This window comes from Gouania willdenowi, chromosome 18 (genome assembly GCF_900634775.1).
Source record: "Gouania willdenowi chromosome 18, fGouWil2.1, whole genome shotgun sequence".
Lineage (NCBI taxonomy): Eukaryota > Metazoa > Chordata > Actinopteri > Blenniiformes > Gobiesocidae > Gouania > Gouania willdenowi.
Genome location: NC_041061.1, coordinates 23806303 through 23832258, shown reverse-complemented (window position 1 = coordinate 23832258; position 25956 = coordinate 23806303). Strand labels below are relative to the sequence as shown.

The 25956-nt window shown below is 39.1% G+C and overlaps 1 protein-coding gene across 3 annotated transcripts in view; it reads right to left on the bottom strand.

Annotated features, from left to right (window-relative positions):
• The window catches only part of ank2b (ankyrin 2b, neuronal), a 229697-nt gene that overhangs the window by 148611 nt on the left and 55130 nt on the right, over window positions 1-25956 (bottom strand). The window contains exon 1 of one of the 3 annotated variants that reach the window (XM_028474137.1): window positions 18053-18268. The exons of the other annotated variants lie outside the window; for them this stretch is intronic. Within the exon in view, the coding sequence (XP_028329938.1) occupies window positions 18053-18139 (87 nt within the window). The 5' untranslated portion in view covers window positions 18140-18268. Of the gene's footprint in view, window positions 1-18052; window positions 18269-25956 lie in introns of those variants that run through there. 3 annotated transcript variants of the gene reach the window in all.

Genomic DNA, 25956 nt, shown 5'->3' with positions numbered 1-25956 from the left:
ACCACCAACACTCAGTCATACTAGGCAATATGGATGAAGTGTCTTGCCCAACGACACAATGACTAGTGATTGTCCTCCACTGTGTCATCTGGAATTCTCAGTGGTCTCCCATCCACCTACTAACCTGCTTAGCTTCTGAGATCTAACGAGATCGGGCATAGACAAGCTGGTATGTCCAGAAGTTAAGACACGCCCTACTGTAAAATCTCCTAATAACAATCTATGCTATGCTATGCTAACTAGCCACCCAACACTAGGGGTGTTGAAAAAAATCCGGCGATATATTGCGGTATTACGTTGCGCAATTCTCAGATCGATTCAAAAATGCATTCATATCGATTTTTTTTTTTAATTAAAAAATAAATAAATAAAAAATATTATTTTTAAAAAATGTTTTACCTTTATTGAACCAGGATTGTCTTTCCCACTGCAGGAGACATTGTAACTGCACAAAGAAGTACACTGAAACCTGGGCATGTTGACCAGCTTGTATTTTTTCAATAAAACCAAAAAGAAAGTATTAACTTTCTGCATTTATTTGTTGTTCTAGGCATATAGCTCAGTTAAGTTGCACTAAAGTCATGTCACACTAAAGTCAAAGTTGGTTTAAAAGCCACAGGCAGATTGTATGTTGTTTTTTTTAAGTTGTTGGCACATGGCATGTTAAAGCCAATGTTTTGAGTGTAAAATTTGCTAATAAAATATATTTCATACATAATGTTCTCATGAAGGTGTACACATTTACTGATTAGTCATTTCTTAAGTCATATATTATACAGTATATATATATATATATATTAAAAAAAATCACAATATTCGCCTTGTACTTTAATATTGGGATATGTTGTATCGTATCGTGACATCGTAACGCCAGATGCCAGGCAATACACACCCCTACTCAATACTCACTATACCTCTCTATTCACAATCTCTTCAAAATTCTCTCAATCACACCTACTCAACAGCTTGTAGAGTTCACAGGAGCTAGTTTTTAATGGAGGGCCCAACAGGGCTGCCAAATTGAAATACTCAAAAGTTGGTCAAAAACGACTTCATACCCAAATACATATGTTTTCAGCAGAAAAATAGTGGTTTGAGGTGTAGTTACTCTTTGAGACACCAAAACACATGATAACAGTTTGACAGTATACGCGCTAGACATGGCTCTGCAACTCATTTCAAGACTTTGAGCTCACTTAATCACAATACAATCTGCCTCGTAGATGTGACCACCTGCACATGATTGTTGAAATCCCCGATCTATATTGTTGCTCTGTAAACATCAACTGTTGGGCAGTGTTTTCTCTCCTGTCAAACAATTGAATATCCAAATCTGGCAAAGCTTTCTCAGCAGTTAAAAAGCAGTATTAGAGGGCCTGTTTCTGAAATTGAACAGCAAATGATTACATTTCTATAATTATGTTTCCTCATTACATAGAAACTACAAATTCAAATCAGGAGTTCTGCCTTTTTGTCTTTACTTATCGGCACAGTAAAACGGTCTGATTTTAGTGTGTGTGACCTCCCACAGACTGTCAGAGTAAATGTTTTAAGCAAGCTATTCTACGTAGGCTGAACGATTAACCCACAGTAAAAGACAAATCTGTTTTGTTGCTTTACTTGGCAGAGGCTCAATGCTTCCACGTTGTTTACGAGCTTCATTCCTACTGCATTAACTCTAGTCTACATCCCTACAGCTCTTTTACAGGGTTAAACTCTGTAATATATTTACTGAATGACCTGCTCCAGTGTGAAGCAGATTCTCTGTCATGCCGTGCATGGAAGATAAGCTCTGACCACTGGGTTCAAAGGTAAAAAATGATTTTTGTTTTTTTTAAAAAAGACAACCGAATTGTAGATAATACTTTAATTTAGTTACTCACTCATGTAGTTTGGAGCTTTACATTCTTGTTTTGCGAAGTTTTGTTACTTTTCTGATTGGCGCTACAATGTCTATGGAGTTTTGTTATCAGCGTCTCAAACATTCACGGGAACACACGCGCTATTTATTTGATGCGCGTTCACGGAGTCGGATGTAGACACACACACACACGGCAGATGCGCGTGCACGGAGGAGATGGATGTAGACACACACACACGGCAGATGCGCGTGCACGGAGGAGATGGATGTAGACACACACGGAGGAGATGGATGTAGACACACGCACACACACACACACACACAGTATTTATAATAAAAATATACTAAATGAGTAAAATAAAACAAAAACTACACAATATTTATACAAAAAATACACAAAATGATTCCAGAATCACTACAATGGCAACAAAAACAATAATTATACAAATAATGCACAAAAACACAACAGAAAGATACAAAAATACACACAATGACTCCAAAAAACATACAATTCAGAAAAATACTCCAAACAAAAAAATATAAAAGTGAGTAAAAAAAAAACAAAAAAACAACAAACACATTTATCATGCTCATATCCCATAGAATTAAACCAGGAAAATTGCACCCACATTTTGCACCCGCAAATATACACATAAATGCATACTTCCAACGGGCACTGTACTTGTTTTAACAAACAACAGCAGTTGTGTTTTTATGTTGTGTAGTTTAAAGGTATTTATAGTAACAGGGGGTAAATCAAGCCCACAGAATGTAACACAGGAGCTGGAGCCCTCTCTTTTTAATCAACACTACCTTCTACATGGCTGCTATAATTCACAAAGGGCTGGCAGGTAATAGCCAATGGGAATTCAATCCTGGAGCAATCGTATAGGTTGTCATCCTTTCATGTTCTCTTCCCGATTCTGCCAAGTCACCTCTGACCTCGTGTTATTTCAAACCCATGTTGTATATTTCAGTCACACACACACACACCGCTACACAATGGATACTTCACACACTATTTCTGTCACTGATTGACACGAGCAGTCAGTCACTCACGTCACAGGGACAGAACACAGGATAGCTGTGTGTACGCGTGTGTTTGTATGCAGCGTTGGGTGAGTTCCTCAACAAAATGAACCAGCAACCCTCAGAGTGACCCCCCCCTCCTTCCTGTCCCCTGTGACCTCAGGCCACTCTGAATAACCACACCACCCACCTCAGCACCTGTCAATCTCCCCCCACCCTGCCCCCCACATGCCCCCGCCAAACTACCATACATTATTCAACACTCTATAGGAAATAAAGGGGAGGGGCGAGCATGCATTAATGTACCTGACTTAGCGCTGGGCGATATGGACCAAAACTCATATCTCAATATTTTTCTCAAAAGGCCGTTATACGATATAAACCTCAACAAATTTTATTCAAATTAAGTCTGACCAGAAAGACAATTGTGTGATAAATTTACTGAAGCAATATGCCAAACAAGCTCATTTATTAAAAATAAGCTATAAAAAAATATTGTGTTTTTCTATATCGTCAAAATAGAAAACTCGATTTATCTTGAATCTTGATATATCGCCCAGCACTGACCTGACTTTATTAACTCATTCTGTGCCAGCCTATCTGAGATTTTCTACCCCCCTCAGTGCCAGCCGTTTTTGAGCATTTTGACTGATTTTTAAAGACCCACAGAATATTTTCTACTATGACTATCTGAAATCTGACACCAGATTCTGAAAGATTGAAGCATCTACTTTCATCAAAAAAAAAAAAATTGTTTCTGGCTTGTTTCGTTCTTAAGTAATCAGCCGTTGAATAGAGCAAGTTTTACACAAATCTTCAGTTTCAGAGCAAAAACCTGAGAAAAAAGCCTTTTTGTAAAAAAAAAACCCAGTCAGTGACTTTAAAGCAGACATATCATGCTAAATCCACTTTTTTAGCCCTTAAATACATTTTGTTGTATATTTAGAGTGTTTAGAAGCACAGAAAAGTTCAAATTAGTCTCTTCAGGTGCTCCGTTGATATCTTTATATTCTGTTTTGGTCATATTTTTCAATCTGTTTCGATTTTTCGATTCTCTATTACGGTTTTTGAACAATAACGTCAGCGGAACTGCCAAATTAGGACATCGACTCCAGGCCCAACACTTCGAGCAATCCGCCATTTTTATTTCTCGCTTTTATTTTGTAGTCCAAGGTCAAAGATGCCGAAGTTACGAGAGGATGAGTCTAAATGTTGGGTTGTTGGATGTAGTAACCCACATGCTTCATTACACCGTCTCCCAGCATCAGAACCTTTTCAAAGTGCCTGGTTGAGTTTTATTTTTCACAGAAATATACCCACATCTGTGGGTAAGGTCATTTTTGTGTGCGCGCAGCACTTCAAGGATGACTGCTTCTGCAACCTCCGCCAGTATAAAGAAGGATTTACCGAAAGACTTTGTCTGATTGAGGGTTCAATTCCTTCCATCTTTGGAGACGACGAACAGAGCACTTCGGTAAGCTGTAAATAACGCTAAAAAGTGTGATAAGACGTCCCTGTCATTGTTTTGTTAGCATTAGCAGTTGCACCGTCTTCATATGTTAGCGCTGTGTGCTCGTTTTAGATCCTTGATGATATGGCCTACGTGATTTAATTTAAGTCTAAAGTTTTCATTAGTCATTTCATTTTGCCGTTTTTGTCTCCGAAAAGACTGTATCAAAATGCATTTCGTGACGTTAGCTTGGCGCTAGCGTTAGCTCGGTGCTTGTGTTAGCTCACTTGTTAGGGTTCTGCAGGTTCATCATCTTCATTTTCATCTCGCTCCGCTGGGTCCGACTCTGGCTCAAACATGTAAAGCTGGATGGACAAGTCTTCTGTTGTTGACATTGTGTAAAGAACGTGTGAATAAACTTTTTCTGCGCCGCTATATAGCCATATCTCTTCTATCAAACTACAAAAATGGCCGAGCAGGGTGGAGTTGAACCTGGAGAGGGGGTGGGGTATGAAGTGTCTCATTTGCATTTAAAGAGACCGCACCAAAACGAGTTGCTCTTAGAAGCACATCAGAAAAGGGTTAGAAAAGGGGCCTGTGGAGCTATAATAATGAGGAATTCAGACCCAAGCATTACAGTTCTGCTTTATATAGACCACAACTGTATGATTTATATGTAAAAAGGAAAGATTTAAAACCATGATATGTCCCCTTTAAACAAGATTTGGCCATTTTCTTGATCGTTAGGCCAAATAAAGTATAAATGTGAGCTTGCTTTATGCTATTTTCACATGACACAAATACAACAAACCTGTTTTGCAAAACAAAGGAAGAATGTGTCTCATATCCCACCAAACTATGGACACAAGTTGAGATATCGTTGTCGCTGATCTTTTCATCTGATCTCAGCCTCGGGCAAACGGGACAAGGTCTTTGTATGCAGCAGCTTCGCCTTTGGTGCATATAAATAAACACGCGTACAGCGCTGACAGCACAACAAACCAGTACAACCTCGAGGTTTCAGTTTGGTTGGGTTTGCATTATGGCCTTCAGTCCAACTGAAGGAGCAAATCTCAACAAATCCCACTGCGAAGCCCTTCAGCTTGTTCACAAAGGTCAGCATTCACTGGGGAGCTCTGGGGAGGCGAGCTGCAGCATAAGTCAGACCCTTTAAGTGAAAGTCTTTTGATGTAGCAGTGGGTGGGTCTGAGTGGTATTTAAGTTACCAGTCTGCTGTGAGGCTGAGGTCAAACAGACAAGCTGTGACAGGGCTTGATTTGAGCTGTTACATAATACAGTATGTCTGTGAAGCCTTTATCTCTATGTCATCTAACTTTGGTTTTACCTGCTTTTCTTCCCTCTATCATAACTCATCATTAAATGAAGGAATAAATAAATAAATGATGTAATCTTTTGAATAATCTATGTATTAATTCTGCAATACCACCACTGTGCTATTCTCCAAAAAACACAAACTTTTGAAAATTTAAATCTGTGTTCCTTTTCCATGGGTGATTTTCAAAATCACCCATGGTCTGTCCTCTCCTCCACTTAATCCATTTGTAAATATTTAGAAATGTCACTCAGTGTAACACAAGGGGTGCTGTTAATACTGCGCAATCCCAATGAGAAAGAGTGCATTTGGCCAGTCGTCCTTTGCATTTGAAGCTGCTCATTACTGGAATATGTTACCTGTAAATATTTCATTTCATTTCATTTGTATTCAATGTGTATCTGATCCCTATTTTTAACAGTCTTTTACTTAATTATACACTTATTTAACATTTATTCTTTCTTTCGTCTTTGTTAACGTTTTTATTCTTTTATTTGTGATTTTTTTTTTCCTGTGGCTGTAACATGAGCAATTTCCCCCTGGGATTAATAAAGGAACTCTGATTGTGATTGTGATTTATTTATTCATTTGAGCAGCATATTACAAACATAATAACGAAACTCAAACAATTTCTAAAAACCTAGCCCTCATCTCTCGTGCATCTAAATCATCACGAGACAAACTTTCAGCGTAAACTCATGCAAACACATGCACGAGTCTATGCTTGTACATTTTGAACAATCGTTTATGGTCGTACAATCAAAGGAAAAAGAAAGGCACAATTTAAAGTCATACAAATAACAAAGCACATATCTTACTTTCCGTTTATGGTCATACAAAATGTTCAAATATGGATGTATCGTTTATAGTTATACAAAAATAAATACACCGTAAAATAATGAAAAATTATTAGGGACACTCCCACATATAATTCATTTAAAAGACAGCTAAAAAAAAGGCTTTTGAGTAAAAAGATCTGTAATCATTAGCTCTGATAGTCAGGTGTTGTCTTGCATTTTATATTTAAAATATGTATGTAAATATGTATGAACAATTTAACAAAACTGACTTATACATGTTTAGGAAGGTGAATTATAAAGTGTTATGTTTGTTTTTATGCTGTTTTAGAATGTGACATTTTTTTTATTTATTGAACTAATGTTGATAGATTTAGTTTTTAAGGGTGACTTTTAACATCTGTCCAGGGACAGCAGATGAAAAATAGCCATTAGGCTAACTCTGGTACATTTACTGTATTGTTGATGCATGCATATATTCCCTGTCAAATAAATAAATAATAATAATAATAATATTTTTCACTGAAAACATTTAATACAAAATAAAACCTCTTGCTTAAATTGTCTGCTAGTATCTGTTGGTCAGCAACTAACTTACCAAAAGCAAACATAATAGAACAACAATAACCAATATATTAAAACTCTAGAAATGACCAATTCCACTGTTAAAAAGGCAGAAAAAGTAAAAAAAACCTACTTCTAGGACCGTGAACTGCCCAATCTGGCAACGACACCAGTGAAGCACACAAATTTTTTGTCATTGTCAGCGAACACAACATGTTTAGGTAGTTTACTAAGTAATTATTTTGTAACTGTCTCTTTTTGATTTGATTGGGTAGGTTAACTTAACTTTAGTTAGATTTAATTCTTCCCCTCTGGACTTAAGCGCTTTTTTGTGCGCCTGCAGTTACGCACGTACGCGTATTCTCCGGTCCAGGCTGCTGACACGCCCACCGTGCGTAAGGAGCTAAAAAAGTGCGTAGTCTATGAATGAAGGCGGGCTGAAGGAAAGGAGGATATGATGTCATTTTTTTGTGCTGTGTAGAAATCACGGCACATGGAGTTTTCCCATGTTATCCCATGTAAATGTCATTGAAATCTGTGAAAACGATGAAGTTAACTTTTAATTTGAAACAACCTTGTTGATAAACAATATAACAGGTTGATTTAATCAGAATATTGATCAGATTATTGCACTGTGAGGATCGGCCGCGTTCTGTCTGAGTCACAGTTAAAATCTCTCTCCTTGATCATCATCATGTTCATCATCATCGTCTGTAATTAATGTTTCACTTGTTATTTAATCTGCAGTACGCACGCACGCACGCACACACACAGCTGATGAGCTCCTCCACGCACGGGTAAATTATAATGAAATGTAACACATTTTGTCTCGTCTAGAACTGGTAAATGTGAACATATTAGTAACGCTGATGGTCAATCCTTTAGCGTGCTTGTGTGACTCCTCCCACCCCTGTGACAGCATGTCAGTGTCGCTTTGGATCAATTCTTTCCGGGAGTCTAATATTATGATGTAACTAAGTCCATATTTCTAGTACCATATAATGTTTCACCTTATGGGGGCGCTGCACTTATTCCAGGGTTAGAAGAACGTAAAAGAAAAACAACTTAAGCAGATGGGAGAATGCGCGTGAAGCCAGATTTATAATGGGAACACCCACATTTCAGGGATGCTCCACCCACAGTGCGTAACTGGGATGAAGGCGTGCAGCGACTGACTAAAGTACAGGGGGAGAATAGCTGCCAAAAACACACAACACATGCGGCTGAACATGGCTGCTCTCCCATTATTGTATTTTATGGCACAAAATCCTCCAAACAAAAGTGTTTCATATATAAATGTACTCATATTTTGTTGATTGTTAACACATTCATCACATTTTATGGTACATACTTTTCCCCACAGGTTGAATCCTACCAAATGCAGTCATTCTGGTAACAGTAAATGCCATCATTGGCTCCTCTGTACTCAGTCTCTGACCATCTGTTTCTTTGTCCTTTAACTGACACAAAGAAGAGAAACGTTGCATAAGAATGATTAAGTCTAACTCTGTACCAGGCCACACAAGGAGAACAGCCTGAGTCACCGCTGGCAAATTTAATAAGACCAGCTCTGTATCTACATGGGAAAGTGTATATCAGGATGACTGACTGAAAATGGATTAAGGGATTATTAAACACACACACACAAGGACACGCGTGCACACACCTGTCACCACTGAAAGAGAAAGGTTGCAAATGAGCCGATTTAAAGCGATAGTGCTCTGTAAACCTTTAGTTTAGATTTTTGGCATTTTTTTTAATGAATACAATAGCTGATCTACAAAAGTAAAGAAATCAATTCATTAGTCTTGCTCAGCATCATGACCTCTCGCTGAGGCTAAAACCTTTCCGACTTGCCCAAATACCTTCCATCAAGCTCCATTGATCCATTTGCCAGCCAGAGTCCCAAGGCATCACTAATGCAGATATCCTCCCATCAATAAATAATCCATGGCGATCCATAAATGAGCTCAACGACGTTGGTTTCGTGTGAGACTGAGCACTTCCTTCATCAGCTACGAGCTGCCTATAAAAGCCTGTCACTTCTCATCAACACAGCTCCAACGCCTGCCTGTCGTGCTGAGTGAATGACATGGTTTGGAAAGCCATTAAGGAAATGTTCACATTAGTTGAAGTCATTTGGAATGACATATACATTATTACGGAAATCCTAGATGTACCCATTGTGTCTAATTTGATACCCAGTTATCCTGTGTACAGGATACAGGATCACTCTAGTCCAGTGGTCCCCAACCTTTCTCGTCTTGTGTACCCCTTGAGACTTTTTGTCATGCCATGAGTACCCCCTCACTCATACGTGTTCGTGATTCTCCAAAAGTAGAACATAACACAACTGAATCTTTAACGCAAGTCATTTTATTTCATCTTCATAAATTGAACAATTAATATTCAGCCATTATCTTCTTATTTAACTCAAATTAAACATAAAATTATGTTGCCTTCAAGGCAATACAATTATAAATATGAGAAATAATATTATAGTAAATGTTTGTATTATTAATACTAATATATTATGATTATATTGTTATTAAAGAAAAATAATAGTTGAAATTAGAATTTTTTTTTTTAGAAAGAATAAAAATAACAAGTAATATAAATAAATAAATACAAATCAAATAATTAACCTGCCTGTGTTATATATAGCTTTGATGACATTTACCACAAAAGATGCTTCTTTGAATATGTTCCCTTTAAACAAGCATTTAAGTTTGAAAAACAAGTCATAGCACACACGTGCCATTTTATTGACGGACTTATGAAATGACTGAGAATATCTTTTATTATCTTGGAAATAAATTCTTAATTTTTCCACGTACCCCCTGCAATGTGTTCATGTACCCCTAGGGATACGTGTACCCCTGGTTGGGAAACAGTGCTCTAGTCTATCACAGACAGGCTAACACACAAGTTGACACTACTAGCATTACCATTCACACTGACCTAAATTACAAAAGGCAACAAACCTATACTGGTATCGTTCGATACTCCGATGCTTGTTAAAGTTCTCCGATACCTGGAACCGATACCCGTTGCATGCAATGGCTTTGAATGGTGGCCTGTCATTTCTGTTATATTATTCAGGATTGGCCACCAAGGGGGAACCATTTTTTTGATTTAGAAAATGATTTGAAACATCAGTTATATAGTAATTTTAAAATAATGTTTATTTTTTGTAACAAGCAGAGAAGAAAATATAAATGTGTACACAGGATTGGCATTTACACATACCCAAATATTGGTATTGTATCTGTTTGGGGAAAAGTGGTATTTGCCCAGTTAGCACACATACATCTCGCCGAATAAAGTGTATCAGCGAGACGTATTATGGAGAGCGTTTGCTCATTGGGCAGATATTGCGGAGACATCGTTCATTTCACAAATTGACACATTAGGAGTAGAATGCCGACGCACGATCTGAGGCCGACATCGGTGAGACGTATGCGTGCTATCTGGGTGTGAATCCCTAATGCGTAGTTATTAGAAATTGAGGGTGAATGTCCTTAATTGTAGATGGTCAATTGAGAGTACGAGGAATGGATTCATGTGTCACCATTTGTATAATATTGGATACATGAGGATCATGAGTACATCATAAAGTAATCTTGTCACTACATTTCTTCACTGTGGTTATTTCATCGGCATTATTATTTCATTGGTATAAACTAGAAGTTGTGTTTAAGGCTGCAACGATTAGTTGACATAATCGATAACGTCAACTACAAAAATCTGTCGATGCAGATTTTATATCGTCAACGCATTGTTTAATCTTGTAAACAAAGGATAAAAACCGGCGTGCGACCACATCCTGATGCAGGTGCTTATATGAACTGCGGGGGGCAGTATCACTGCCACCCGACCGTTTAAATGCTGGAAATTGGAAAATACAAGCGTGGAAGAATGGCGGACCAAACTGTTGAAGAAGCCCGAAAGCTTTGACCTAAAGTTTCTAAAATGTGGGAACATTTCAGCGGAGATAAAGCAGCAAAACAAGTTAAATGTAAACTATGTGAGGTACGACTGGCATTCCATGGGAGCACAACAGTGATGCAAGAGCGCATTAAGCGCAGGCACCTCGCAGCTGGTGTTCCACGTTCTTCTTGTCCAGCGGAAAGTCGAGATCATGAGTCATGTTGATATCTCAAGAATCTTTCATTTCTATCACATGAAGATTTGTTTGTTAGCCAACAAACTATGATTGAATTAGTTATTATGTTTGTTTAGTGCTTATCTGTCAGAAAACTGCGGAAGAAGCTCGCTAAGTTAGTAGAAATTTAACACTATTTCAGTTACGTTTATGCATAATTTACTTCACTTAACCTGCTTTGAATTAAAATACCTTGTTTTCTGCCTATACTAGCAGTATTTACAGTAAAATGCTTTCACCTTATTGTGATGACCAGGTTAGTCATTCAGCCTAAGTTACCATGGTGATTTAGCCCAGTAAGAAGTTATGCGTCGTAGTACAGGACACATCGAACAAATCCTAGAAGTTAAGTGCGCCCACAAAAAAAATTCATACCTCCAGTTTTAATCGGCACTATTTTCTCTTCCGTTTCCATCAATCCGCGCGTTTTGTGATGTAAATGAATCAAGCTTTCAAAAGCATATCTTTTTTTCTATTAAAAACGCACAGTTTTGTGGCCCCGGAAACTAACCGGGACTACTTTCTTGACCAACTTCAAACGGCCAGAACTCGGACCAGGGAGGTGACCACTGAGTGAAACAATGTGTATGCACTATAGTGCTGGTGAGGATTGCATACAACGTCATGTCTTAAATAGGCGAACTATCCCTTTAAGAGGAACTCCAGCTTCTGAGTACAAGCCCTAAAAGTAGACATTTAGGAAGAGGGCATGTAGAATTGTTAAAAAAAGTGTTAAAAAAAGGAGTGGGTGTTGGGTAGATAATTTGACCTAATATGTTATCTGCTAAAAACAACAACAACAAAAACACAAGAAAACATGAAAAGCATAAGCTGATTTGTTAATGCGGAGTTTGATAAAAGTTCAGAAAACCCAGAGTTCTGTAAATAAAGGAAATGGGATGTATATATGAAGAGTTTTAGTGTCTTAACTTTACATGCAAAATTTTAATACACTGTTATTGAAATCCATGACAAAATCCCAACAGATATAATACACGTGGACAAATTAGTCTATTAATCTTATTTATGCTGTAATTTTCTGTCTAAAATTCATAGTAAAACCACTAGAAAACCAACTTTTCAGCATTTTACACACGACTGGTGGAAGCTCCCAGTCAATCTGCCCAAAAGTCTTTCTATTATGCAACAAGCAACTGTAAGGATTCCTAAAAGCTGCTGAGAAATGGACTGGTCCACAAAGCGCCATATTTAATGTATCCCAGTATGAGTGTTCAGGTTCACATTCATTGGTTAAAACTAGAAAAGAGCCAGTCAGAGAATATGCTGCCAAAGTGTGAGATGTCGCCTCAGATGTTTTCAGCTTAAGGTTTTTGTTCTTGATGCCAAGTCTCTTGGTTGCCATGGTGATGTCTTGGTGTCATCCTCACAGACCATCTGTGTGCTTCGCAGTCCAAGAAAAGGGTCAAAGGCACACACTTAGAGACACTTGACAAATTCTGAGTACACACACACACTAATATCTTCCTCCTGACTGCACACAGGGACCGACAGGCCACTTTAGCTGCTCTACACAGCTGATGCTAACCCCAGACATATGGCATAATTTTACACACTGTAGCTTACATAATCTCCACAGGGTTTCTCTATCTAACTCAGTGCACTTGATTTCTAGAGCAAATAGAGTCAGCAGTAGCGGTAACTTTGTAACTCTGACACACTGATCGATAGCAGCTGACTTTGTTTGTTCCTTCTCATTTAAAGACATTTGTCCTTGAAAGTACCAAGGCGACATGAAGACTTGCAAGAAAAGTGGTTGGAGTTAAGTTATTTTTTTATGTAGAATCAACCTTTTGGCTTAAAAAAAAAAGGCAAGAACTTTGGATCACAAATTGCAGATTAACTTGAGAATACCATTCAATTTCCTTATGTCTTGCCAACGATTCATGCAGATTGTTATTGATCATTTAATGCTTACGCCAGGAAAGGATGCACCAACATGTGAATGATATATCGAATGTCAGCTGAAAATGTATTGATTATTTCTCAGATGTCCTTGCTTTTGTTCAAAGATGCATTTTGAGGCTCAAGCCATAAAGTTTCATTCACCCTCGAAAAATACAAATTAAGCATCTAATAGAAACATGAGGGAGGGGTGGGATAGTGCCATGCTGGTTTACACTTGTAGATCCCTTGAAAATGTCCAAATCATATGAGGATAGATATGCTTTTTTTAATAAGTAAATTGAAATAACCGTCAATCGGAAAGCCAAGATCTGCTGAATTTGTAGATAGACTCACTAAACTGGTTTTAATCAGCTAGCAGATAAATGTGAGTCAGTGGTTCCATTTATAGTCTCCATCTGAGAGCCAATGTAGCAGTTGGCAGAGAAGACACAGTCAAGTATGGCCACCTGCCCGGTATTGCACATATATAATATGCATTCTGTAAATAAAATAATGTATGATATCTGCGGGAAGACATACAGTAACGCTTATGAGTAAAGTGCATTTTCTTCTTCCTTTAATGCATCAAACTGGGGCAAGAGAATTAGATCATTATTTTTTAATACAAACTTTAACTGCTTTTGTTAAGTTGTATTAATTTGATGGATATCATCCAGAACAAGACAGACTATTACAATTAGTATCAATATCAATATAGATTTACTTAGATACCCTCAGTAAAATGAAGTATTAATTGTAACAAAAAAAAAAAAGCACTCAACGTTCAAAGTTAACTCTTATCTCCTAATCAAGATTATCCAGTATATAGATAAACCAAGGAGCGCTAACAATCAGTTTCACTTTTAGTAGCCGTTACACCACTTTCATGGGATGATCTGACGTGTTTGTGACCCAATGCGAAGCAGCGGTTGGACAAAGCAATGGACTATGTATGACCTGAAGCGGTGCGGATAAAAAGAAAGCAGCGTAGCAGCTCATGTGAATGTTTGAAACAGCTGACTCAGCTGATAATTTCCCTGCACCGCAGCATGAGCGGTCACAATCAGTTCCATTTTTAGTAACCGTTATACCACCTTATATCACTTTTATCAGAATCAGAATTCCTTTATTAATCCCAGGGGGAAATTGCTTTCGTTGCAGCCACTTGAGAAAAATCACATATAATAGAATAAAACTTTTAACAAAGGCGAAAGAAAGAATAAACATTAAATAAGTGTATAATTAAGTAAGACTGTTAAAAATAAGGATCAGATACACACATTACAGTAGTAAAAACATAATGTAAGATTAATAATAATAATAATAATAATAATAATAATAATAATAATAATAATAATAATATACAAATATAAACAAATAAAATACATATTTATAAAAATAATACAAAATGTACAAATATGATACAGATATTTTATGGGATGATCTGAGGTGTTTGTGACCCAGTGTGACGCAGTGGTCGGACAAAACAATGGACTATTGTCTTAAATGGACTATTTCTGTGGTCAGTAGATGTAAGGAGGAGACGGAAGACCGTTTATGATTTACTATCCTGCTGCCGCCCGCTCATGCATATGTATGAAGGCCCAAAAAACAGCCTGTTTTTAGGAACACCATCAAGAACAGGCACGTTTGGGAGAATAAACCTCAAATACTATGTTGGGGTTAGCATAATACTGGATCTTTAGTTGCAAACCCCTGTTTTAGATGTGTAGATGTTTTTCGAACTCTTTTCTTTGAAAGATCAAATTCTGCCTTTTCAAAGTATCCCTCTGTGAGCTCATTAAGACGATGTGAAGAAAACAGGCCAGAGCCAAGTGAATGCAACGTCCCTGACAGTCTCCTCTCTGTTTACATGCCGAAAAGATAGAAAGGCAGAGCTAGCATATCCCAATGACAGAAGAAGGAGACTGATCTGTCTCCTCCATGCAGCCTGTCTACACACCAACAAGCCCTGAAACTGAAACCTGCCTGTGCTCATCCAATTATAGCAAAAAAACAAACACCTGCTACTCTTAAAGGTCTCATGTCATGCTATTTTTCACCCATCTCCATTTGTTCTAAGAACCCCAAAAACATAGTATTTAAGGTTTATTTTCCCAAACTCGCCTGTTTTCCAGAGTTTTAGCCTCTGAAAAGTCACTTTATGAGCAACTCTACACAAACAGGCTGATTTGCGGCCTACTTATGCATATTCATGAGTGGGCGTGTCTATAGACGGGACACTGACTTCCTCCTCCCCGCACGGTGACGTGGGGCCAGAGGATGACCCCCCTCCTCCCGCCCACTCAGTAGCCGAGCTCATGCTGCTTTATAAACACGAGACAGAGCGTGGGGGCGGGGCGTTTGCCGGTACATACATAGACTGTAGAAAATACATACATAGCACTGCGCGAAGGACGCTGAAATGCTCGTGGGCGTGTCTGTTTACATGTCAATCACGGCAGAGAGCTTCCTGTAGGCGTGGCTTCTCCAGCTCAGTGCCGCATCAAACTTGTCATCAAAGTGGGAACGCGTCATCAAATTAGAGCGAGGTGTTTGGGCTCGCCCTGCAGTAAGAAAGGAGCAAATCACCCTCTAAATAACGATTGAGGAAAAAAAGCCCAAATAGCACTTTTATCATGTTTAAAGCACAGAAAAGTCCATTTAGCGTAACACACTTTAAAGTTTAGCTCACCTTTAGAAATAAGGCAAGAGAATGAGCAGCTGTTACAGAGTGGCTGAGTTACACACACACGCTTTAGATCATCAGTGATAAGAAGAGTTATAATTGAGTCAGCAGAAGATTAAAGTGCTTAGGGCTTTCATGAAAGCGCCAGAAGACAGAATTAACAGGACTCTCCCACCAGTTAAAAACACACGAAAGCCTCAGAAAGCAGAGCTGACACCTCGCCGTGAGTCTGCTGTCTGCTGCACAGAAAGATCAGCGCCCATAGGTCACCTCAGCAGGGGGGGGAGGGGCATATCAATAATTCATCCATTGACTGAACGCCCCCCCGCTGCCAAACGCTTTGACTCTGCTTATACCAACAGTTTATTCTTCTATATTCAGCATCTCTGCTGCTTTACCTGCTTCAGTCCAAGCCTTTGGTTTCCTTTTGTCCCTCACATTTAACAGAAAACAAGGATGAAAAACGAGACTATTTTGAAAGCAGTATGACATTTAAGAAGCTATCTTGCAAAATCGTATCGTTTAAATGGAGAAAATTGATTTTTGGAAGACGCCACCCTTTTATCTACCTGTTTTTCTTGCATTCCCAGTAAAGTGATACAGATTTTTCATTGCAAATGAAATCATCACAGGGGCATTAAAGCGAAAGAGTAATGAGCAAAATCTAGATATGTGAAGAAAAACTGTTGTTTGACAATTTTGAGCCTAGGGACTCTTAACTTCTCTTAACGCAACATAGCATGATGAAAAGCGTCACAAGTTGCATTATTTTCAAGCTTTCAAGAAAAAAATTGGTTTTACATTTTCTTCCTTAACTATTTAACAGCCCCGTCCTCACTCGCACGTGTTGTCCCTTTTCAGAGGTATAGCCAAAAGTAGAGCATGTTGACATCTTTCCGTTGAAACTTCATTGAGTAGAAAAAATATTGATAAACTGTCCATCATGTATCCCCCATTTAGAAATTAACTATCCCAATGGCACAACCCTAATATAGACTTATCTCAAAAAGGTCTAAATTCAGTTGGTCCTCCAATGATTGGATGTAGGGCATGTGTAAAAGCATTTTGGTTAATTTGGCAAAAACTAAAAATAATAAACCGTGCAGTCGTGACATTACTGGGAGAAAAAATAAAAAAATTGTTGCAGCTCATTCACACACAAAAACCAAATGACTGATCACAAGATGGACTCATGGTTGGAAAGCACAAAAAGTCCTATTCTCAGTAACACAAGTGAGGGACTTACAGCCCAAAATACTGTTTTTGTTTGTAATAATTGGTCAAATCATACAACTATACATACAGTCAATTTTTTTCACCTGTCTACTTTCACAAACTAAACCTAAATGTTGCTTTAACCAGTGCTCCATGCTTCCAGATGGCTGACAAACTTTATAATACAACATTCAAAACATGCAATGTTGGTGTTCTGGTTTAAAGCTAATGACAGCCAGTCAGACTCCTCCCTATTAGGGCTCCACCTGTCTCACAGACAATGTCCATGTCAGATTAAAGTGATAATACAACCATGCTGGAAAGTACGTGCAGGTATGTGGAGAACATGAGACGCGAGACAAAATGGATAATCATAGGAAATTATGACCATTTGTATTTAATGACTGAATGAGATCAAACATTAAAAATGTAATGGAAAAATAGAACACATTCTTAAAAAAATATGTCAAAATAGTGATTCATGCACATACATAACAATACCCTGGTTGCCTTGTTTTCATGAATTCCTGAATCTAAAGCCTAATGGATGTGTCAAATATATAATTAATGAATAAAAATATGTAAGTGAGGACTCAGAAACGGGCTGAGGGCGGATGGGGGAGATTAAAAACACCTCTTGATCAGCTACAATCACAACAGTGGGCACACAAAGAGCGAGCGGAGCAGGGACCCACCCAGTCAGCATGTGATAGGAACCGCCTCCTACTCACACACAACCTCGAACTGTCCACAACAACAACAACAACAACAACAATAACACAAGAAGGAAAGCAAAGAGTAAGAAAGAGAGCACAGCAAGGTGGAATCCACCAAGAGAAAGCTGAAATCAGCAGGGAATGATGGGAGGCGCCCAGCAGGTGATGATGATGGTGATGGAGAGCACAATCACAACAGGACTGGTGGGAAAATTTGAACAGAATCTGAACACACCTTTACACACACACACACACACACACACAGTGAGAGCGTATTTCCTTCAAAGCACAGAGAATGACCCCATGCAGCAGCTGTCTATACATTTACCTTCTTAGGTTTCTTTCTCCTCTGCCCCAGCCCATTGAGGCGATCGCTGGGGTCCAGCCTGTAGTGGGAGTGACTGTCCTCACTCATTCTGGCCCCGTCCCCCAAAAAATCAACCTGCTTAGTCCAACCTTTTTTTTTTTTGTTTTCTTGCTAAAATCAAGCGCGCCGACCTCTTCTCTGCTCCTTTGGTCCTCACTCTTCTGAGCGCTGAGCCAGGCGGAGTATAGGGGTGGTGGAAGGGGGGAGTGGTAGGAAGAGCGAGGATGAAGGGAACAGGGAGGGAGGAGGGTGCACAATGGTGTTGCTATGGCAGCAGCTGCTACCAGGGTTTATCTGACAACCCCACTGGTGCACAAACACGGTTACACACGTAGAGGAACGCACACTTCATTCACCAATCAGGAAGCCCTATATTACCATGTGTTAAATAATGGTCAGGACCTTTTTTAGTGGGCATAAGAGCGATGGATGTCGAGATACAGTATGGGTTCCACTATCCCACTGAATGTGTGCTGTGGCATCTGTAACAAGGGTTTTGAGGCAGATATTTTATCCTAGTTCAATGATTTTCAACTGGTGGGTCGGGACCCAAAAGTGGGTGGGTTGCGGAAAGCTGGAAAAAAATAAATCAATACTTAATGTCCCTCATGTTGTACTTGTCTTTTATTTTGAAAGAAACTTGTCTTTTGACATATTTTCCTGTGCATGTTGCACAGAAAAATATCTAGATTTATGTTTTTAAAAAAATGTATGTCTGTTTTCAACAGCTATTTAAAAAAATTTAAATTTAGTTGGTTAGATAAAAAAAAAAAAAGTGGGTGAGACCAGTTGAGAATAAATAAAATAAACAATGAACAAACCCATCAATTATCTGCAGCATCGTCACTGCAGCACAACTGTGATATCGAATGCTGATTTTAATTCAGGAATTAGGGTTTAAAGTGAAAGTGCTGGAAATAGTTTTAAATAAACATAATCAGACGTCAATTCTGTGTGAGAAGTTAGACAGGGAGCTTGGAGGATTTTCGGGGGGAAAATACAGGTTACAAAATATAAATATATATATATATATATATGTATATATATATAATTTTAGAACATATTTGGTTGAACAAAAATTATTGTGAATTTAGCCAAATGAGGCACTAATGTCAAAAAAGTTCTTCAATGTTTTAAAATTAATTCTGTCAGGGGTCATAATTTAATGGCTCTTCTGGTTATAAGGGTGTGTTCACACAAAATAATCCTAGAACAGATTAAAATTTGTTTGTGTGGCTCGTCTGCCTCGTTTGGTCAGCGTAAACGTGCAAGTGAAGTCTAGAGCAGATCAGAATTCTGCTCGGATCAAACACAGAAAGTGTCAAAAATCATGTAAAGCGCGCACGGCATTGTGGGTGGACAGGATAAGAGCTACGGCGCAAAGCAAAAACACTTAAACCACCAAAAGCACAGCAGTTTGTTGCTGCTCTCTTATTGAAAGTGGAAGAACGGGCGGAGAAGGCAGAACCTTCAGTGCACTGTTACTGGCTCGCTTTGACCAATAAATGAGAACCTCTTCTTCTCTTTCTGTTTGTCTGAGGAGAGAAGTCTCTACTCCAGTAACAGACCCCAATCACAGTGAGGATTACACTTCCAGACAAACAGCGCCTTGTCAGGCCTTTGTTGTCTCATGGAAGCCAGGCTTTAAATCCTTGTGTCTTACACACACCTCCCTCCCTCTCTCTCTCTCTCTCTCTCTCTCTCTCTCTCTCTCTCTCTCTCTCACACATGACTTTATGAAAAAAAACAATAATTGGCTGTATCTTAATGATGGCCTCAGGCAAAAGCGTTCCCCATCACACAGCAGGTTCTCTTAATGGGACCAGAAATGGGATTATTTATACGCATCCATGCATAGGAACGGAGATATCCTGATTACAGTGGAAAACAGGTAATAGTAATGAGACAGTTTTTGTTCGCACACAGGGTACTATAATGTAAGTTGCTTATCTTTTTTATAGCCCTAAACAACCATGTAGCCAGAGTGAAAAAGACTGGTGCAATTCCACATATTAAAGAACAAATTACAGAATTTTACAGAACTGTAAGGTTGACTATCAGAGCTACGCAGACGACACACAACTATATCTATCACTGAACCCAGATGACTATGGTCCCATTGAGGTGTTGTGTGACTGCTTACAAAAAGTAAACTTCTTCTAACACATACACAAGTCAAAAAGTTGCCTTGTGTATGAAATGCGGTATACAAATACATTTGCCTTGCCTGACAGATAAGATTAAATTTAACTTCATGTACACCTATTGTGTGGTGTCATGTTATCCCATCACAGATAAAATGTTACAATTACAAGTTTTTGTTTTGCAGGAACTGGTGAAAATATGAATATAACAAGAGCAGTCAGAGAGTGCAAACCACCAAGTGCCAAATAAAGTTTTTGCCAGATATTGTCAGTTTGTCTGCATCAGTAATCTTGATAATGATAAAATAATCATTCACAATGTAAAGGCTTGGAAGAAGGTACAAATGTATTGCCAGCCCCATTTTTGTTTTAAAAAATTGCAATTAAAAAGCATCGAGATCTGATCTGGATGAAACTCAGTGGGGTAGCTGAGGCACTCACATGACATAACTGAGTCCATAAAGATCGGTCAATAAGGAACTGATTACGCCAATGATGAGAAGAGGACTTTTGAAATTGATCCGGAATCAGTATATTGATCCGGATCCCCTCTAACATTTAATGGAAGCTTCCATGATGTAAGGTCTATCTTTGGATAAAATGTTGTTAAAATCTGTTAAGTACTTTTGACGTTATTCTGTAAACAGCCAAAAGAAAACAAATAAACGGGGGTGAAAATAAGGACAAGTATGGCTGAGATTGATACCTGTACACATTATTCTACATTAGATGTTTCACAAGTGTTCCCACTATGGCTTCCCCACTCTTGAAGCCTGTGTTTAGGAACATTTGTGTTTGGCAAACATGTCGTTGCTCTTGTTAAAGTGTGACAGATGTATCTACAATAGGATGCCTTCAAGTTAGTTCCGAAGTCTCTGAGCTGTTTGCCAATAAATCACTTTGATTGCACTAAGACGTCTTTATTCCCATCCATCTGTGTGTGTGTGTGTGTGTGCGTGTGTGTGTTGGATGTTAACTGGCACTGTGGAATGTGGGAGTTCCTTCCGAGTGTGGGTTCTCTTTCATACAGACCCATCTCAGCTGAGCGTCCTAATGGAAGTGGTGTCAGGCAAGGTCAGTGTCTCTGAGGCTCGAGTGTGAGGGTGTGTGTGTGTATGTGTGTGTATTGTCAGTGTGTTGATCTGGGATACTGGTTGAAAGAACTTTCTCTTCATGGGGTCAGAAAGTGATTAATCTAAGTTTCTTCCTTTCCCCCCAACAATATAGTTAAACAGAGAATCCCCTTGTTTAGGCTTTAAAGGTTCTCTAGGCACTTGGACTCTTACACACAAAATACACACATAAAACTCTTGTTACAGCTGGCAAGCACTTCCTTGGTTGGATAAGATGGCTTTCCCACCAGAATAATGTGAGAAACTCTCACATTTTTACCTGTCATTTGGTTCACACTGCACTTTTTTTTAAATGAACCAAGCTGCCACAAAATATTAATATTTGTGTCGATATTACCCAGTATGAGCACTAATTTTCTAGTACGATACATATTTGCAGTTGATCAGATTCCCCCACCATACTGGAGCATCCCTGTGTACTGTGATACCCATTAAGGTGACCTGTTCAGAATCCTTCTAAAGTTATTGAGTGGTTGCATTTTGGAGCTGAGGTTACCACAGATGCTTTACAACATTAATCTGTGCATGAACTGAAAGCTGATAAAGAGGCAATGACTTGTTGCTGCGGGTGCACAGGCTATCTCTGATTCACATAGTTTCATCAAATGGTTTGCATCGTAATCAAGAATTTACTCGTAAGTGACTATAGACTCCTGTGTCCACTAAAGCAGAACAACCTTCAAAGTTATAAGAAAGTTTAATTTGATACTGAGATGAGTATTTAGTTGCTTGATGTTTCTCATCATCTACACTACACAAGCAAAAACAGGGAACTAAGATCAAGATTTCATTTACTTCAAAATCAAATACAACAAAAGGATCGTTTAAAAGCATGGCACATAATGGTTAGCATGCTAAAGCATCTGGTTTCATTAGCTGCAGCTGTGTTTCTGCTGGTTTTTAACTCAAACATTGTTGAAATGTCTTGACGTGCCAAGTGTAAATCATCTAAAAGCGAAATTTTTTGTCAAATCAAACGTACTGTCAAAATGAACACAAATATTGTGATTGTTACATAGACCACTTCACTTCCAAAAAATGAAAGTTTTTGCATTGAGAAAAAATAAATTGATCAATATGGAGATATTTATTCTTTCAAAGCCACAGTCAGCTATTGAAATAGGAATGAAAGAACTAGTGTTGTACTCAAGACCGCACTATCCGAGACAAAGACTTAATCGAGATCAGAATGCAACGAGACCAAGACAAGACCAAGACTCTTGGGAGTCGAGACCGTGCAAAGAACAAGACCATTAAATTCGATTTAAAGTTAAAAACAAAACAAAGGTGTCTGCTGCAACTCTTTCAAAGCACAACATGCAAAAGTCTCAAACTTGACAAAGTTTTTGCAAAAAAAAGTCCAAAATTAATTTAAATATCTGAAAATATTAATATTTTTCTGTTATAAGTATGAGGCCTAAAGTAAGTGTTCAGAGGCATATCGGATTAGGAACAACATGGACTCATGTCCGAGTTTTTGCAGGTGTCTGACACATAAAGCACTGGACAATATATCTAAGGAGGCAGAACAATCAGTCACCTAATGCTAAATGTGTGAAGTCAAATTACAAAATTCATTAACCAGCAACAGTTCAAAGTAATTATCCTTAAAATCAAATGAATGAAGTAGAAAAATAGCAGATCAGTGCTGTCTCCACTGGTCTTTATGGAAAATTCCGATCCAGCTAGTCCTAGGCCTGGGACGATAACAAATAAACAAAGTAAAGCAGGTGCTCGTGACGCTTTATGGCTGCAGCTTGATGGGGAATAACGGTTAGCTGAGCTGTGCTCATGATACCTTGTGGCCCCGCCCCTTCCACAAAGACAAAGAGACTGGATGACTGCTGTAGAACAAGCGTGCATAGGTGCTGAGACCAATTTAATCCATCCTGTTTTGAGGCGGGAGACAAGGAAAACAAAAACGCACGCACATGGCGATATATCAAGGCTGAAAAAGTTACCGAGTTCATTTTCATTAATCACTCAATAAATTAGGCCTAACTAGTCAAAGACCGAGACAAGAACGAGTAAAAATGCTCTCAAGTCCGAGACAAGACCAAGACCTTCCAAATGTGATCTTGAGACCAAGACCAGTGTTGAGAACTATAACGCTATAACACTGTTACTCTCTCCACCATTAAATAAAAACCTACTTATTTGAAAAAGCATATAATTTCTTCCCTCACCATGAGCCATTCTCAGTGTCTAAGTCCTCTCCTTGTCAAGACAGTATCGTGTTTTTCTGCAGACTGTGTTTTCCCTGCCCTTCTTTCTTTTTTTATGTTGCGTCTGTCTTGTCGCTGAAATTGACACTTCCTGATCTGTGGTTTGCGGTTCAACTAGTCTAGGACACTGATGTTCTATCTCTTTATCCTGTTCTGTTCTTTATGTCCACTGACCCCAACCAGTCGAGGCAGATGGTTCTGCTGGAGGTTTTTCCTCTAAACCATCACTCATGCTTGCTCATATGGACATTTTTTTATCATAACTACTGTATATTTTGTGATGAGGGCTATGAGATGACTTATTGCTGTATTTTGCGCTATATAAATGAAGCTGAATTGAAAAAAACAAATTGAAACATTTTATGAAAACAAATGCATTTCGCTCTAGAGCCGTGGGTTGCAAACCCTTGATTCGCAGCAGTCTGACTGTTCTTGGAGAGCAGAGGATTAGCTTTTAGCCAAAAGCATGGTGATTATGCACAAGTGTGGATTACCAGAAGGGGCAAGTGGAGCACATCGCCCCAAGGCCTCCAATCCTTCAAGGTCCTTATAATGCACAAGTTCATCCACTGCTGTTAGAGTGAGAAGGAGGGATGGATTTATCTAAGACAAGGGAAATTCAGGAATGTAAAAACTAAGTCTAAGACTAGTAATCATATTGGGTTTCACTCATAATGTAGTTGCTTAATGTTCTCTCATAGCATACAGGGGTTATTGTGTTATTATTTAGATTACTTTTTTTATTCCATTGTATGTACTATATGTCTGCCCTTTGCCTTTTTGTATTCATTGCCATTTGTCTTAGATTGCTGTGACACCTGAATTTCCGCCTCAGGGATAAATGAACTATGTCTATATAGCAATTTATTAAAAAAGCTCCTTAGACATTGTTTCATCTTTGCGAAAAAGACAATGTTGATTAAATACAAGCGTGCTAAACATCAAGAAGAGCTCCCGTTTTTCAAATTTAAAGGCAGACCTGCTCTTTGTGAACCCGCCCTTTGTGGCTTTCAGAGAGGCACGTGCCCGTCAGCTTGCTCCCTGTGTGGCAGAGAGAGGGGGTTGTGTCTGGCTCTGAGTCGGGGTCTTTGAATATTTCAGAGGGTCGAGAGGGGAAATACAATACAAAAAAATCTTAGGACCTTTGATGCTGCAAAAACAATTACATAGTCCTGTCGGTGTCATGTGAGGAGGGTTGAAGTGGAGGTTTGGAGCTAATTTCATAAAACAAGCAGATGGCAGACTCAAAACCAACAACATACAAACTAAAGGAGATCAATAAATGAAACAAAATTAACTCAAAAACTGAATGACTGAAAAAAACAGTAGAAGGCTATCAGGATATGGTGGGAATAACAACACAATGGACCAACAACCACTTACTGTTCAAGCACACCTTAAATAGTGAGGAATGGCAATTAGGAGATTGGGCACATCGGGGCGGCCGTGGCTCAGGTGGCAAAGGCTTCTGATCAAGAGATTGGAGGTTCGATCCCAGGGCTATACCTGACAGAAGAAACCTAAATGGTAAATGGACTTGATTTATATAGCGCTTTATCACCACACTGAAGCAGTCTCAAAGCGCTTCACATATCAGCTCATTCACCCAATCACTCTCACATTCACACACCAATGGGACAGGACTGCCATGCAAGGCGCTAGTCGACCACTGGGAGCAACTAAGGGTTCAGTATCTTGCCCAAGGACACTTCGACACATAGTCAGGTACTGGGATCGAACTTCCAACCTCTCGATCAGAAGACGACCCACTACCACCTGAGCCACGGTCGCCCGTGGTTTGAACCCCTGACCTTGTGACAACTAGACATCCATCCATCCATCCATCTTCTCCCGCTTAGCCGTTTCCGGGTCGCGGGGGCAGCATCCCCAGCAGGGAGGCCCAGACTTCCATCTCCCCGGCCACTTCCTCCAGCTCTTCCGGGGGGACCCCGAGACGTTCCCAGGCCAGCCGAGTGACATAGTCTCTCCAGCGTGTCCTGGGTCTTCCCCGGGGCCTCCTTCCGGAGGGACGTGCCCTGAACGCCTCACTAGGGAGGCGTTCAGGGGGCATCCTAATTAGGTGCCCGAGCCACCTCATCTGGCTCTTCTCGATGCGGAGGAGCAGCGACTCTACTTTGAGCCCCTCCCGAATGACTGAGCTTCTCACCCTATCTCTAAGGGAGACTAGACATAATTAAACCAAATGCATCACACAACCAGCTGAACATTAACCTGAAAAAAAAAAAAACCTGATTGTGACACACTATATGCCATTGTCAAAGTCCTTGAGGGAGCTATTTGAACCCAGCAAAATAACTAACATTTTGTCTACTCCAGTTATTGCTTAAAAACACAATATAAAG